At 43.9% G+C, this 14522-nt stretch overlaps 1 protein-coding gene across 1 annotated transcript; it reads right to left on the bottom strand.

Annotated features, from left to right (window-relative positions):
* Positions 1 to 10392: 10392 nt before the first annotated feature.
* MRPL9 (mitochondrial ribosomal protein L9) lies at positions 10393 to 14411 on the bottom strand. The gene is made up of 7 exons (XM_032843678.1): positions 14280 to 14411; positions 13961 to 14117; positions 13372 to 13496; positions 13109 to 13159; positions 11633 to 11734; positions 11040 to 11123; positions 10393 to 10925 (listed from the first exon to the last, which is right to left on the bottom strand). The coding sequence occupies exons 1-7, from the start codon at positions 14394 to 14396 to the stop codon at positions 10791 to 10793; spliced, it is 771 nt and encodes a 256-aa protein (XP_032699569.1). The 5' UTR covers positions 14397 to 14411; the 3' UTR covers positions 10393 to 10790.
* Between the last annotated feature and the right edge of the window lie 111 nt (positions 14412 to 14522).

The raw sequence follows: 14522 nt of genomic DNA on the forward strand, positions 1-14522 counted from the left end.
GGAATATGCCACTTTCTCATTTTTTCCCTTCAGCTGATGACCCTTCCAGTAGTAAAACAACAGACCGTGAGACCCGCCTACACCGAACCACGAAGGAGAGGAGTTGTCTATAGCTGTCCTAGCCATTGCACTCCTCATACTTAAAGGAAAGGTGCTGTAGTGGATGCCATGGTGTGCCATCCAAACACCCCTCTCCAGGACTGAAGCACCCCTGTGCTCTCTCTCCTGCCTGCACTGCTGGGAATGTTGGTGGCTAACGGGTCTCAGCTGAGACCCCTCTAGGGTCCTCCATTGAAAAATCACCAAAGTTCATGCCCATTCCTGAGGATCAGTGTGGGAGTACAGAGGTCTGATTCCCTTGCCTCTGTGGGGGACAACCCTGAAGGGTCCTCTGTCCATGTTGTGGCTTCTTGCTCTCACAGATGTGTTGGTCCTGACATACACCTTCCTAAACCTTTACCCAGATTTCCATCTCAAGGAATGTTTCCCAGGGAACTCCACCTGGCAAGAATTGGTGCCAAGACTACTGAGGAAAGCAGATTCTAAATTGAGATTTTATTTTATTTATATATTTATTTGAGATGGTTGACATTTTTATTGCTTTGGAGTTGGAGGGCGGGGAGCAGGTGCTCAGGAGCTCTTGGTGGGGCAGGCACATCCTCTTCATCACCACAGGCTTCTGGCAGCCGTGTGCAGATCTGGGTGGCTCTTGTTCTCGTGATCCTGTGTCTGATGGGGCTGAGGGGGGCCCTGGGGCGATCTTGATGGTGGCCCCTACGTAGGAGGTGGTGGCTTCTCTGGCCGGATCTGGGATCTTGGCTTCCTGACCACTGCTATACCTTTGCTGTAGGATGCAGGTGCCATGCCCGCAGTCTGGCGGTGGATAAGCCTGTTGTTGCCTGTGAGACTTCAGGTTACTGGGCTCTGTGGTGTTTCTCTTTTCTGTCTTCTGCACCACCATCCACTGCAGTCAGGTGGACAGGGCAGCTGCTGCTCTCACTGCCGCAGCCGCTGGAGGCAGCAAGACTGAACTGGAATTTTAAAGCTGAATCACCTGTTGGCCAGCTGGCCGTGAGGGACCCCATCACTGGGGGTAGGTGGAGCTCGTATGGCCCTGACACGCTGGCTCAGTGCAATTGAGGCTCTCCTTGGCAGCTTAAGGAGAGACTTGTCTCTTGCATCTAGAGAACCCAAAAACCTCAGAAGGACCCGGATTTACTTGTAAGAGTGGGAAAATTCCGGTGAGGTTTGAATTCTTAAATCTGGCAGGTCTGTTGGGAAGGAGTGAGGCCCTGGGTTGGTGCTTTAAAAAATGTTGAATCCTGCATTCTCCTGCATCCCTTGGGACTGCAAGAGTACCCACTGCTTCCTGTTAAAGGCCGTGCCTCACCAGCTGGGTGCCCCCTTAGGAAAAAGGCCTGGAGGCCCCATGGGGCTGGCCAGCATATACTGGCTGGAAATGGTTGGAGATGTGTCAGGCTGCATTCTGAGGGTGTTGCACTAAGGAGGGTGGGATGTAAGGGTGAGTAGATGGATACAGAAGCCCCTTCCCATGATACAGGACTTAATATTCTGACAAGTGCCCCGAGAGATACTGTTAACATTCTGATGGGATGGCTCTTAATCACTTGGAGGAAGCCACGGCCCACATTAAGTGAAGCAGAAATAACTGTTTCTTCATAAATCTTGAAATTTTTCCATTAAAAAAAAGTTTTATAGTTTTAGTTTATTTTTAGGTCAATGGCCATTCTGAGTTAATTTTGGTCTGAGGTGTTAGATGTAGGTTAAGTTTCATTTTGTGCCTACGGTTGTCCAGTTGCTCTAGCATTTGTTGAAAAGGCTGTCTTTCCTCCACTGAATTGCTTTGGTAACTGTCAAAAAAAAAAAAAATTGGGGGCATATTTATGAGTCTGTTACTGAGCTCTGTATCCTGTTCTACTAATCTATGTGTCTATCCCTCCACTTATAGTTATACACAGCATTGATTATTTTAACTGTATAATCTAAAAATTGGGTAGAGTGATTTCTCACACTTTTTTCAAAATTCTTTAAGCTAGTCCCTTTGCCTTCCACATAAATTTTATGACAATCTTGTAAATGTTTACAAAAAGTTCAGGATTTTGATAGTAATTACATTAAACCTGCATGTCTACTTGGGAAGGAAGTAACATCTTTACTATATTGAGTCTTTTGATCCATGAATACTGTATGTCTCTCCATTTATTTAGATCTTTGATTTTTTCATCAATGTGTAATTTTCAGCATATAAATCTTGTGTTTTATTAGTTATACCTACGTATTTTTGAGCAACTTTAAAGAGTATTGTATTTTTAATTTTGGTGTCCACGTGGTGTGTGTGTTTGTGTGTATGCATGTGACATGTGAGTGTGAATTTATTTTTAGTTTTTTTTGTAGATTCCTTGAGATTTTCTAGACAATCAGGTCATCAGTAAATGGGGACAGTTTTATTTTTTCTTTTTCACCTGTATGCTTTTTACTTTCCTTTCTTGCCTTTTGCACTGTCTAGAACAGCTAGCATTATGTTGAAGAAGAAGGGTATGAAAGAAGATATACTTGCCTTGTTCTGATCTTAGGAGAAAAGCACTCAGACTTTCACCATTAAGTATAATATTAACTGTAGACATTTCGTAGTTTTTCTTGTCAAGTTGAAGAAGTTTCCCTATATTCCTATTTTTCTGAGAATTTTTTAAACAAAAGCCAGGAATGGTAAAAAAACAAAAAAACAAAAAACCATGAATGGGTGTAGACTTTTGTCTAATGATTCTTCTCCATCAATTGATATGATCATGTTTTTCTTCTTTACAGTGTTAATATGGTAGATTACATGGATTGATTTTTTAATATTGAACCAGATCAGCATGCCTGGAATAAATCCTACTCGAGCATGGTATATAAATCTTACCATAATTTGATAAAATCTATTTGCCGATACTTTGTTAAATTCATGAGAGCTATTGGACTGTACTTTTTTTTGTACTGTTGGGGGTTTGTCTGTTTGTTTTCATGGTAATACTAGACTCATAAAATGAATTGGGAAGTATTCCATCCTATTTTGTGGAAGAAATTATGTAGAATTATTAGTGTTACTTCCTCTTTAAACATTTGGTAGAATTCTCCATAGAAACCATTTGGGCCTGAGAGTTCTTTTGGGGGAGAAAAGGAGAGCCTCAAATAATGAATTAATTCTCCTTAATTATTATAGGACTAGTCAAATGATCTATTTCACACTGGATCATTTATGGTAGTTTGTGTTTTTCAAGGATTTTGTCTAAGTTGTCAAATTTATGCATATGGAGTTTGTAGCGTTCCCTTATCATCTTTTTGGGATCTGTAAAGTCTCTATGCTGTGTTTCATTCCTGATCCTTGTAGTTTGCTTTCTTAGTCTTGCTAGTGGTTTGTCAATTTTATTGATGTTTTTCAGAATACTACCTCTTTGTTTCACTGATTTTTCTTTATTTCTGTCACATTGCTTTCCGATTCCTTTTATTTTTATTTCCTTACTCATGCTTGCTTAGGGTTTACTTTGCTCTTCCTTTTCTAGGTCCTTAAAGTGGGGCTTAAGATGATTGATTTTAGGCTTTTCCTCTTTCCTAATGTATGCATTTAGTGCTTGAATGCTCCCTCAGCACCGCCTTAGCTGTGTGCCACAAATTTTGATGTTTTCATTTTTATTCAGTTCAATGCATTTAAATTGTCTTTCCTTTGGAATTTCTCACTGACCCATGGATTATGTAGAAGTGTGTTTAGTTTCGAAGTATTTTAAGATTTTCCTAGCTTTCTATTGTTGATTTCTATTTTGAGTGCATGGTAATCAGAGAACACATTCTGTATTATTCCATTTTTAAATTGGTCGAGATTTGTCTTTTTGTCCGGGTTATGGTCTGTCTTGGTGTATGTTCTGTGGGAGCATAAACTGCTGTTGTCCGGTGGTGTTCCATAAATGTTGATGAGATCTTGTTGGAGTTGTCGTTTCAGTTATCAGCATCTACTATCTTTTTTCATTCAGTTTGAGATCTTCCTGGTTCTTGGTATGATGAGAGACTTTTGTTTTCTAATATGTAACAATTTTTTAAAAAAGTAATCTTTATGTCCAATGTGGGGTTTGAACTCACCACCCCAAGAACAAGAGTCACACGCTCTCCCAACTGAGCCAGCCAGGCACTGCATGATGAGACTTTTTATTGGAACCTGGAAAATTTGTATTATGAGATTGAATAAAAATTTAAACTTCTGTTTTTTTAAAATAATTTTTAAATAAACATATATTAGCCCCAGAGGTACAGGTCTGTGAATCACCAGGTTTACACACTTCATAGCACTCACCATAGCACATCCCTTCCCCAATGTCCATAACCCCACCACCCTCTCCCTACCCCCCTTCCCCTGGCAACCCTCAGTTTGTTTTGTGACATTAAGAGTCTCTTATGGTTTGTTTCCCTCCCGATCCCATCTTGTTTCATTTATTCTTTTCCTATCCCCCAACCCCCCCATGTTGCATCTCCACTTCCTCTTATCAAGGAGATCATATGATTGTTGTCTTTTTCCGATTGACTTATTTTGCTAAGCACAATACCCTCTAGTTCCATCCACGTTGTTGTAAATGGCAAGATTTCATTTCTTTTGATGGCTGCATCGTATTCTATTGTGTATATACACCAGATCTTCTTTATCCATTCATCTGTTGATGGGCATCTAGGCTCTTTCCATAGTTTGGCTATTGTGGACATTGCTGCTATAAACATTCGGGTACACGTGCCCCTTCGGATCACTGTGTTTGTATCTTTAGGGTAAATACCCAGTAGTGCAATTGCTGGGTCATAGGGTAGCTCTATTTTCAACTTTTTGAGGAACCTCCATGAGGTTTTCCAGAGTGGTTGCACCAGCTTGCATTCCCACCAACAGTGTAGGAGGGTTCCCCTTTCTCCACATCCTTGCCAGCATCTGTCATTTCCTGACTTGTTCATTTTTGCCATTCTGACTGGTGTGGTTTTGATTTGTATTTCCCTAATGCCGAGTGATGTGGAGCACTTTTTCATGTGTCTGTTGGCCATCTGGATGTCTTCTTTACAGAAATGTCTATTCATGTCCTCTGCCTATTTCTTGATTGGATTATTTGTTCTTTGGGTGTTGAGTTTGCTAAGCTCTTTATAGATTTTGGATACTAGTCCTTATCCGATATGTCGTTTGCAAATATCTTCTCCCATTCTGTCAGTTGTCTTTTGGTTTTATTAACTGTTATCTTTGCTGTGCAAAAGCTTTTGATCTTGATGAAGTCCCAATAGTTCATGTTTGCCCTTGCTTCCCTTGCCTTTGGTGATGTTCCTAGGAAGAAGTTGCTGCAGTTGAGGTAGAAGAGGTTGCTGCCTGTGTTCTCCTCGAGGATTTTGATGGATTCCTTTCTCACACTGAGGTCCTTCATCCATTTTGAGTCTATTTTCATGTGTGGTGTAAGGAAATGGTCCAATTTCATTTTTCTGCATGTGGCTGTCCAATTTTCCCAACACCATTTGTTGAAGAGGCTGTCTTTTTTCCATTGGACATTCTTTCCTGCTTTGTCGAAGATTAGTTGACCATAGAGTTGAGGGTCTATTTCTGGGCTCTCTATTCTGTGTCTAAGGTGTCTGTTTTTGTGCCAGTACTATACTGTCTTGATGACGACAGCTTTGTAATAGAGCTTGAAGTCTGGAATTGTGATGCCACCAACTTTGGCTTTCTTTTTTAATATTCCTTTGGCTATTCAAGGTCTTTTCTGGTTCCATATAAATTTTAGGATTATTTGTTCCATTTCTTTGAAAAAAATGGATGGGATTTTGATAGGGATTGCATTAAATGTGTAGATTGCTTTAGGTAGCATAGACATTTTCACAATATTTATTAAACTTCTGTTTTAACTTTCTGTGAACTGCTTTGGCATGGGAGGGAAAGGTGGGGACTTCATGACCCTCCACCAGCTCTAATCTCTGGCTTTATTTAGGATCCCCCCTGTGCATTGCTCCCTCACTGCAGTGCAGGAAACTACCTCTATGCAATAAACCGAGGCAATTGGACGGCTCAGCTCACCTCATTTATTTTCCTCTTCTCATTTAATGGAGTTCTGCACTACCTGCTTTTCAACATCCACAAACATGTCTAATTTTGTCTGAGTCTTTGGTTATTTATATTGGGAAGGTGATTTCTGTAGCTGTGATCATTTCATGGGTAGAAGTGGAAGTCTCCCTGAGCCAGATTTTCAGGGGGAACAACTGATGTAAGAGGCTAAGGCCCTAGGAGATAGGACCTTGAAACAGCGTGACAAGTGTGTAAGATAGTAATTCCCCCAGTCTTCTCCCATAAGGACTCATGATGATTTGTTTGCACAGTACATACTGGAAAAAGAGGAATATTTGACCATTTGAAGAAGCATCTGCTACAGAACCCTATCTGATATTGATGTCCACAGATCTAAAGCATCTTATGGCCCCTTTAGAGTGGCAGTGTATGGAGACAGGGTGTCAAATATTCCAGACCCAGGTCTGGCTCTCAGTGGTTCTGCTGGGTTCATAGATCCACCTAGCGGTCATTTCACTGGTCTTTGATGGGTAACTGAGATGGACATATTTGATAGTTGGCAGACCTACATTAACCATGACAGGGTAAGAGCTCTCATAGTGAAGAAGACCATCATGAAGCTCTTGAAGCTGTCTCTACCATTTCAGGCCAAGATAATAAATCAAAACTATCACATCAGTGGTCTTGAAGACCTAAAAGATGCAGAGATGGTGGTCCCATCATAAGGCTATTTGATTCACTAGCCTGGTCCCTGGTAAAACCAGATTGTTCCTGGATTTTGACCACCTCAACCAAGTAATTTTCAACAAGTAATCTTCTGTGCTAAATGTGGTGTCTTTGCTAGAGTAGATTAACACAGCCTCAGGTATACAACAGGCAGCCATTATTCTGAGCAATATATTCCTTTCCATCTGTATAGGAAAGGAGGATCATAAAAAGTTTGCTTTCACTAGCGGGACGAGCAGTAATATAGATTTAGTCTTGCACCTGGACCATGTAAACCCTCCCACCCCGTCATCCTGTGACCTAGACCATCTGGGCATTCCACAAAGTATCACCTTATCACACTGATGTCATCATGGTCATTGTACAGGACAAGCAAGAAATGCAAGTACAGGGGCACCTGGGTGGCTCAGTGGGTTAAAGCCTCTGCCTTCGGCTCAGGTCATGGTCTCAGGGTCCTGGGATCGAGCCCCACATCGGGTTCTCTCTGCTCAGCAGGGAGCCTGCTTCCTTCTCTCTCTCTGCCTGCCTTTCTACTTGTGATCTCTGTCAAATAAATAAAATAAAAAAAAAATGCAAGTACATTAGAGACTGGAGGTACATAAACCTGTGAATATTCAATGATGTTTTTAGAGGTCCAGTGGTCTGGACCATGCCAGGACATTCCCTCCAAAGTAAAGGAGAAATTTTACATCTCCCATCTCACTACTAGGAAGGGAACACACTGCCTGGTAAACCTCTTTGGGGTCTACAGACAGCATATTTCACAGTGTTCTGGGAATAATGTTCTGATACTGCTATCAATTTTGATCATACACGGACAGGTGTAGTCATGGCCTGTAAAGGGCACAATGACCAGGTACTTTATCAGGTAACCTCTTTGGACTAGAAGTACAAGTTGAGGGGGTGTAGCTAGGAATCTAAATGGGGAGTAGAGTGGGGAGAGGATAAATACCCCTGCAGATAGGACAAGCTGTAGCAGCAGGGACTGTGAGCTGTCCCAGACCTTCCTCTGTGTTTTCCCAGGAAAAGGGGCCTATCAGAATCCCAAAGAGATCATTTCAGAACTTATGAAGTAAATGGATCTGAAAGGCACAAAAGGTGGACTGTAGTGGAGACTTACAGTGGGCCCCAATTTCCCGCTCCAGGACTGAAGCTGCTGAGAATGCTGAAAGCTCTTATCAGAGTTCCTCCTGGGAACTACCTTCACCTGTAGTCAGTCACCTCACCTGAGCACATGGCCCTTTCCGGGTCCATGTGGGGGTACATGTCTGGCCACTTGCCTCAATAGGTTACACATTTCTGCACAGCGATCCTAGCTTGAGTGTGAGAGACTGACCAAGGTCTTTGTTGAGACCACTCAGCAACCCCTCCCCCTCTACACAGTCCTGCTTCCTTGACTCCCCCACCATACACTTCCTGCAAACAAATTTCCAATTCAGTCTGTTTCACCAGGAACTCACATTATAGCAAATTAAAATAGAAACACTTCAGGATTAGCTGTGTGGAATGTTGTGCCTGTTGCTCAGGCAATTTCAGAGAGCTTCACGTTGCTGATGGTGGTGGTATGGAAAGATGTTGTTAAATGAGCTTTTCATCTTTACCATAGGGATGGAAATCACTGAAATGGCAAATTTCCAACAACACCAGTGGCACACTTGAGTATGGAGTCTGACCAGTGTGAGGCTGGCTACAGTTATCAGTGCAACTGATGACCTCTATTAGTTGGGATAGCCTCATGTGAATGAAAGTTACTTACCTGACTCAGAGTGGTAGATGAGCTCGAACACTGGGATAGAAACAAGTCTCTGTGCTTCTAGTAAGGATAGCAGAGTCAATGGTTTCTTCTTTACCCTTCCTAAATTGTGTGACCTCGCAGTATATTTGAGTGACTAGCATAATCCATTTGTCAATTGTTGGGTCTTTTTTCCACTCATGGACCTTGAATTTATGCAGAACTATCTACCTCCCTTATCTCCCATCAAGATCCCTATTCCATAATTACCCAATGACTAGCCCTATATCGTAACCCTGGTCTAGAAACCAAGATACCATCTTTTTCATAATTTCAGGGGCTGGTTATAGAAACAAAAGTTCTCCTTAAATTTCTTTCATCTCAGCTTCATTTTCTCCCAGCAATTATCCTTAGGCCTTATTTGGATCCCTTTAGAAAAGCAAAATCCAGGGCACCTGTGTGGCTCAAGTGGATAAAGCCTCTGCCTTCAGCTTGGTTCATGATCTCAGGGTCCTGGGATCGAGCCCCACGTCGGGCACTCTGCTTGGTGGGGAGCCTGCTTCCCCCTCTCTGCCTACTTATGATCTCTGTCAAATAAATAAAAGCTTTAAAAAGAAAAAAAAAGTAGAATCCATTGTGCTTATTCATATTCTTGACTTTATCAATATACCTAACAAAAATAACTCTTAAAACCGATGCCTGTTTGCTTAAGTCCTTTGCCCACAGCACCCATGGGATGTAGCCTACAAATGCATCCTCTTCAAATGTAAGGGCCTACTTAATCAGAGGGAGCCATTTTGTTGTTTATGCAGTAAACTTAGATTGACCCTGCCCCTCCCAGAGGAACTTACTTGCAAAGCCTAGATACAAGGGCAGGTCAGGCCAGGTAAAGACATCCAATCAGTGGGGTGTGCATCTATCTACTAGGGTAAATTAAAATTCAATTGGCCACCCATGTGTAACCTAGCAGCTTTTTTGTGTGTGTGGCAGACCTAGCATGACCGCACAGTTTTCTCTGTGTATTGCAATCTCACTGGCCACCTGTGTATAGCCCGGCTAAACTACCTCTATAAAAGTAAGTCTGGGGGCGCCTGGGTGGCTCAGTGGGTTAAGCCTCTGCCTTAGGCTCGGGTCATGATCTCGGGGTCCTGGGATCGAGCCCTGCGTCGGGCTCTCTGCTCAGTGGGGAGCCTGCTTCCTCCTCTCTCTCTACCTGCCTCTCTGCCTGTGATCTCTGTCAAATAAATAAATAAATAAATAAATAAATGAAAAAGTAAGTCTGTGAGGCTGGGAGGGGTCGCCTCTTTGCAAGAGACGGCCCTGACGGGTCAGTTTGATTCTCGATGCTTGGCGCGAAATAAAGCTTTGTTTGACCTTCGCTTTCTATCAGTCTCATTCCTTTGATTACAGACCCTAATACTTCTTCCTTCCTTTTTAGCTCTAAACCCCAGTAGCTCCAGAGGACAACCTACTTGGTGGTCCTATCCCCAGTCTACTCCAGCCTGGTAAACAACATCTAAAAAGAACACAAACTTATAGTCAGTGGTATTGTAATAGCACTGCATGGTGACAAATGGCAACCAGACTTGGGTAGGCACAGGAGAACATACAGAATTATCCAATCGTTATGCCATACACCTAAGACTAACATAACATGGTGTGTCAAATATGCTACAATCAAGAAAAAAGGGAAAATTAGGAAGTTAAAATTTATCAAAACATGCACACAAACACTTAAAGACCGTACACAGCCCCATTTGTAGCAGACAGAAATGTAAACATAAAGGTGCGGTGGTGTTCAATCCTAACTGCATAAAAGTAACTGTTGTGCATATTGTATCACTGTTGTAAAAACACCAAAAAATAAAAAGAGCAAAACCTCTTTATTTCCTCTTGAGATACAAATGCTCAGTTTGTATGTGGGACCAGTCCTGGAGACCGTGGCTAGCTCTTCCACTTGTTCCAACAAATTCGAGGCCAAACAGGATCTAGACTGTTTCCATCTGTTAATATTTGGCTCATCAAATCTACAGCCTGGTAGCCCGCGAGCAGGACTGCCCGGTAAGGCCGGATGTAGTAACAGGCAAGCACGGAGGTAGGAGATACGGTGGATTCAATGTGTACGTGCAGTTTAGGCCCATGTCCCCACATGCTCTCTAAATTCCATTATTTGGTCAGAGCTGGGAGTGGTATCAGGGTGCTGGCCCATTGTTGCTCCCTGCTCCTCTGATTCTGCTCTTCTGCTTCTGAGGGACAGAAGGGTTAGATCGTCTGGGAGCTGGTGGGGGCCATTTCCTTGGCAGCCTGCCGGGCTAACCAGTACTTGTATCTTTTGGTCTTAGGCCTCTCAAAGTTCACCACAGACATAGGTATCCTCACACTGTCAAGTCCGTTTACCTGTACACAAAACGACAGGAATCCTGAGAGGTCAGTTGGGCAGATAAGAGCTACTACCATACAATCCCACCTTTTCACCAGCCAGAAAGAGGAGACCATATGTGACACACTCACCGTCACCTCACACCAGTACTCCCCCCACTGCGTAATGGGCTCTTCTGGTAACTTTAATGCATGTGGGGCGACCACAACACCAAGCTGCAAAAAGTCACAACCAAAAAGAGATCTGTTTACATTGATGCAACTGTAGGCAACCTCAAAGGAGGTTCTGGAGTTTCCTGTAAAGGAATGAAAAAAACTGAGTTTACCCTGGTTGATGCCTTGGGAGGGCACAGACCTCCAGAGATAAGAGCAGAGAAACTCAGTCCCAATTTCTCAGAAAAGGAGGAGGATTCACTAAGGAAAAACAGGTCTGGAGACTGAAAATCACTTCACAAAAGTACAAACTCTCCAGTGAGTCACATTTCCTAGGTTTTCCCTACCTAGAGAGGAAATAAATGAAACCACCATCTCTTCCTATCTGCCTTCAAATTCTAGCCACACTTAGTCCTTAGCCATTTCCCTCCCACAACCCCTGCAACCAACCAACAACACCTTCCCTAACTCCAGCTGTACGATCACACCCTTCCCTAACAGATCAATCGTTGGGCCTCATTCCCGGGGAAGCTTCTACCCTCAGAGGTACAGCGGTATTTGGGAACACTCACATTTTTGAAGAAATGGCGGGCAACTATTTCAGGGTTTAGTTCCCATTTGACATTATTCTTCATCCCCACCTCCAGATGACAGCTTCTCAGAAATTTCACTGTCTGATAGGAATTATAAACAAGAGATAGGTTAGAGTTGCAATCAAAGGAGAAGAAACACGTTAGCAAGAAGCATAAGGTCTGAGTTCAGGAAAAGGGCACAATTTCTGCCTCACATGCATACAGGGAAGGTGACTGGGAGGAATCGTCTTCTTCTTTTTTTAAAATCTATTTATTTGACAGCACAAGCAGGGGGAATGGCAGGCAGAGAGAGAGGGAGAAGCAGGCTCCCTGCCCAGCAGGGAACCCAACGTGGGGCTCAATCCCAGGACCCCAAGACCACAACCTGAGCTGAAGGCAGACACCCAATTGACTGAGCCATTGTCTCTAGGCTGATTTTGTAGGAAGATGTTTTAGTGAAACTTTGGAGGAGAAGGCCACCTATACCTGGTTGTTCCTAAGCAAGGAGAAACAGGCCATGTCAAAGTTAGACCTATCAATGGGGACCAGTGGTGTATCTCAGAAGAGACTGACTTTTTCTTTTCTTTTTGAGAGAGAGAAAGATCATGCATGAGTGAGGAGGGGTATAAGGAGAGAATATTAAGCAGGTTCGACGTAGAACAAAAAGCCTGACATGGGGTTTAACAACCCTGAAATCATGACCTAAGAGGAAATCAAGTCGGACGCTTAACCAACCAAACCACCCAGGCGCCCCAGGATAGAATGACTTTCATAGACCATATTAACCCAATACTTCTAGCCCTTCAGTCCTACCCCTACCCCATTAACAATTTCTTCCTGCTTCCAGAATGAAGTATAAATTCATTAGCTGAGGATTCAAAATGTTTTACAAATCTCACCCCAACCTCCTTTCCAGCCATATGTTTTGTAATATTACCCTATGTAAGTCCTCTGGTTTTGCTAGACTGGTTCTACTTTCCATGTTAAAAAAATGCCTGAACCACCTATACTTTTTTTCCCTTAATACCTTTCCCACTGTCCTGTTCTATCCAAAGCCTACTAATCCCACAAGGCCCAATTCAATCCCATCTGAAGAAAAGCCCTCTCCAGTCACCCTAACCCTTTTTGATCCATGTCATTCTTATAATCTACTGCCTTGAGGTTACTGATCACCTTCTCATGTGCCTATGTTCTCTGCGACTTGTCTGTAAATATCCTTGGAGGCAGAATCCTCATCTCCCATTTTTCCATGGGTCCCCTCGTAATCGGGCTGGGGCCCTCCTCAATAAGGGCACATCACCCAACAAGTGAGCATCTCCCAGGAGGTCTCAATACCAGTTATGGCAGCCAAACATTTCCCCTTTCTCCTACACTTGTCTCTGCAATCAGGAGATTTCAAGGAAATCAAGGAGCCTCTCAGGAAGAAAATGGTGACTCCTTAGGTGACAAGTAACAACTTTCTATGTTTTTACTCACCATCTCACCTGCCCTGGTCTGGATCTTCTCTAATTTTCCTTCTTGTCTCAGCTGGAAAAGAAAGTTAAAGATGAGAAAAAGAAAAGAAATAGGAGTCCATGATAAATATTGAACTTACTATGCTGGACAGGCTGAGTTTCTGGATTCCTGTACTTCTAATCTCTATTTCATTTTTAAGTTAGATTGCAAAGGAAAGAAAGTTGCAAGAAGAAATCTTATGATTTTTATTCCTCCAAGGCCCTCTGCCTTCCTTGCACGCTCACCCATTTCTCCTCCTCAAACAGTTTCTTGTTTTCAGGGGAGGCATATACAGCCAGACCTTGAGGCAGTAGTTGATTCCGGCCCAAAGATTTCTTCACTGAGACCAGGTCACCCCGGACTCCAAGTCCTACCAATGAGAACAGATACTGGATCAGACTCCTGTTTGGAGTCCCTAAACAGGAGCAGAGAATCAAAGAAAGAAGCAGCTATCATTCCCTCATAGCGCTTATTCTAGAAAAAATGTTAATATTCACTAAGAACACTTAGAAACTTCTAATTAGTTTCTCTCGGCCTGATTTAGAAATTTAATATTCCCTGTACAAAGTGAGAGCTGTCCCATCACAGGATCTCAGTAACTGTAGCACATGCTGTTAGGCCTCCTTTTTCCTCCTCGCACTGTTTCATGTGCCTTTCTCTATGCAGGAACGCAAGGGCACAATCATAGTCCTTGTTATGGCTTCTTCTCAAATATACAGCAGCTCATTTCTACAAAGTAGAGTAAGGACGAAAACAGCTAAGGGAGGACGGCAGGGAAAAGCTGATGCCAAACAGAGCCAGCCTAAGATAGGAAGTATCTTTGCCGGGCCTCACCTTCCACGGACTGCGTGAGGATGAGCTCCAGGCTGCCTTTGGGCCCGTGTTTCGTGTCCTCTACCAGCTTATAGACCCGGTGTCGCCGGCGTAGGCGAGGCTTCCGGCCCTCTCCGGCCAGCGGCACCTTCCACCAGCGCTCCACGATGACCGTGCCCTGGCAGCCGGGGACGGAGGGTGAGAGAGTCTCCCGGAGAACCCCCTGCCGCCCTCAGCCGCCGGAACAGCCCCTGCCAAGCCGCGGCCCCCCAGAACGGTATTTGGGCGTAAAGAGCCCCACCAGAGGCGAGGACCCCCTGAGCTCAGAGGTGGCCCTCACCCGATTGTGAGAGAGACTGAAGTCGCGCTCCGGGCCGGGGGTGCCCCCTGCGAGTCGCGGGAGTAGCAGCCCCCGCACTGTTCCTCTAATCAACGCTCTCCCCGCGGCCGCCGCCATGTTCCCAGCGCCGAGGGAGAGTTGAAGAGGCCCCCAGCGTCAGGCGCAGGAAAGGCCCTAGCGGCTGCCCGCGGCGCGCCTGAGCTTCCGCCTCTCCGGCTGGCGAAGCCTAGGGGCAGACCCGGC

The sequence above is a fragment of the Lontra canadensis genome, unplaced genomic scaffold (genome assembly GCF_010015895.1).
Source record: "Lontra canadensis isolate GAN:19392208 unplaced genomic scaffold, GSC_riverotter_1.0 scaffold142, whole genome shotgun sequence".
NCBI classification, from domain to species: domain Eukaryota; kingdom Metazoa; phylum Chordata; class Mammalia; order Carnivora; family Mustelidae; genus Lontra; species Lontra canadensis.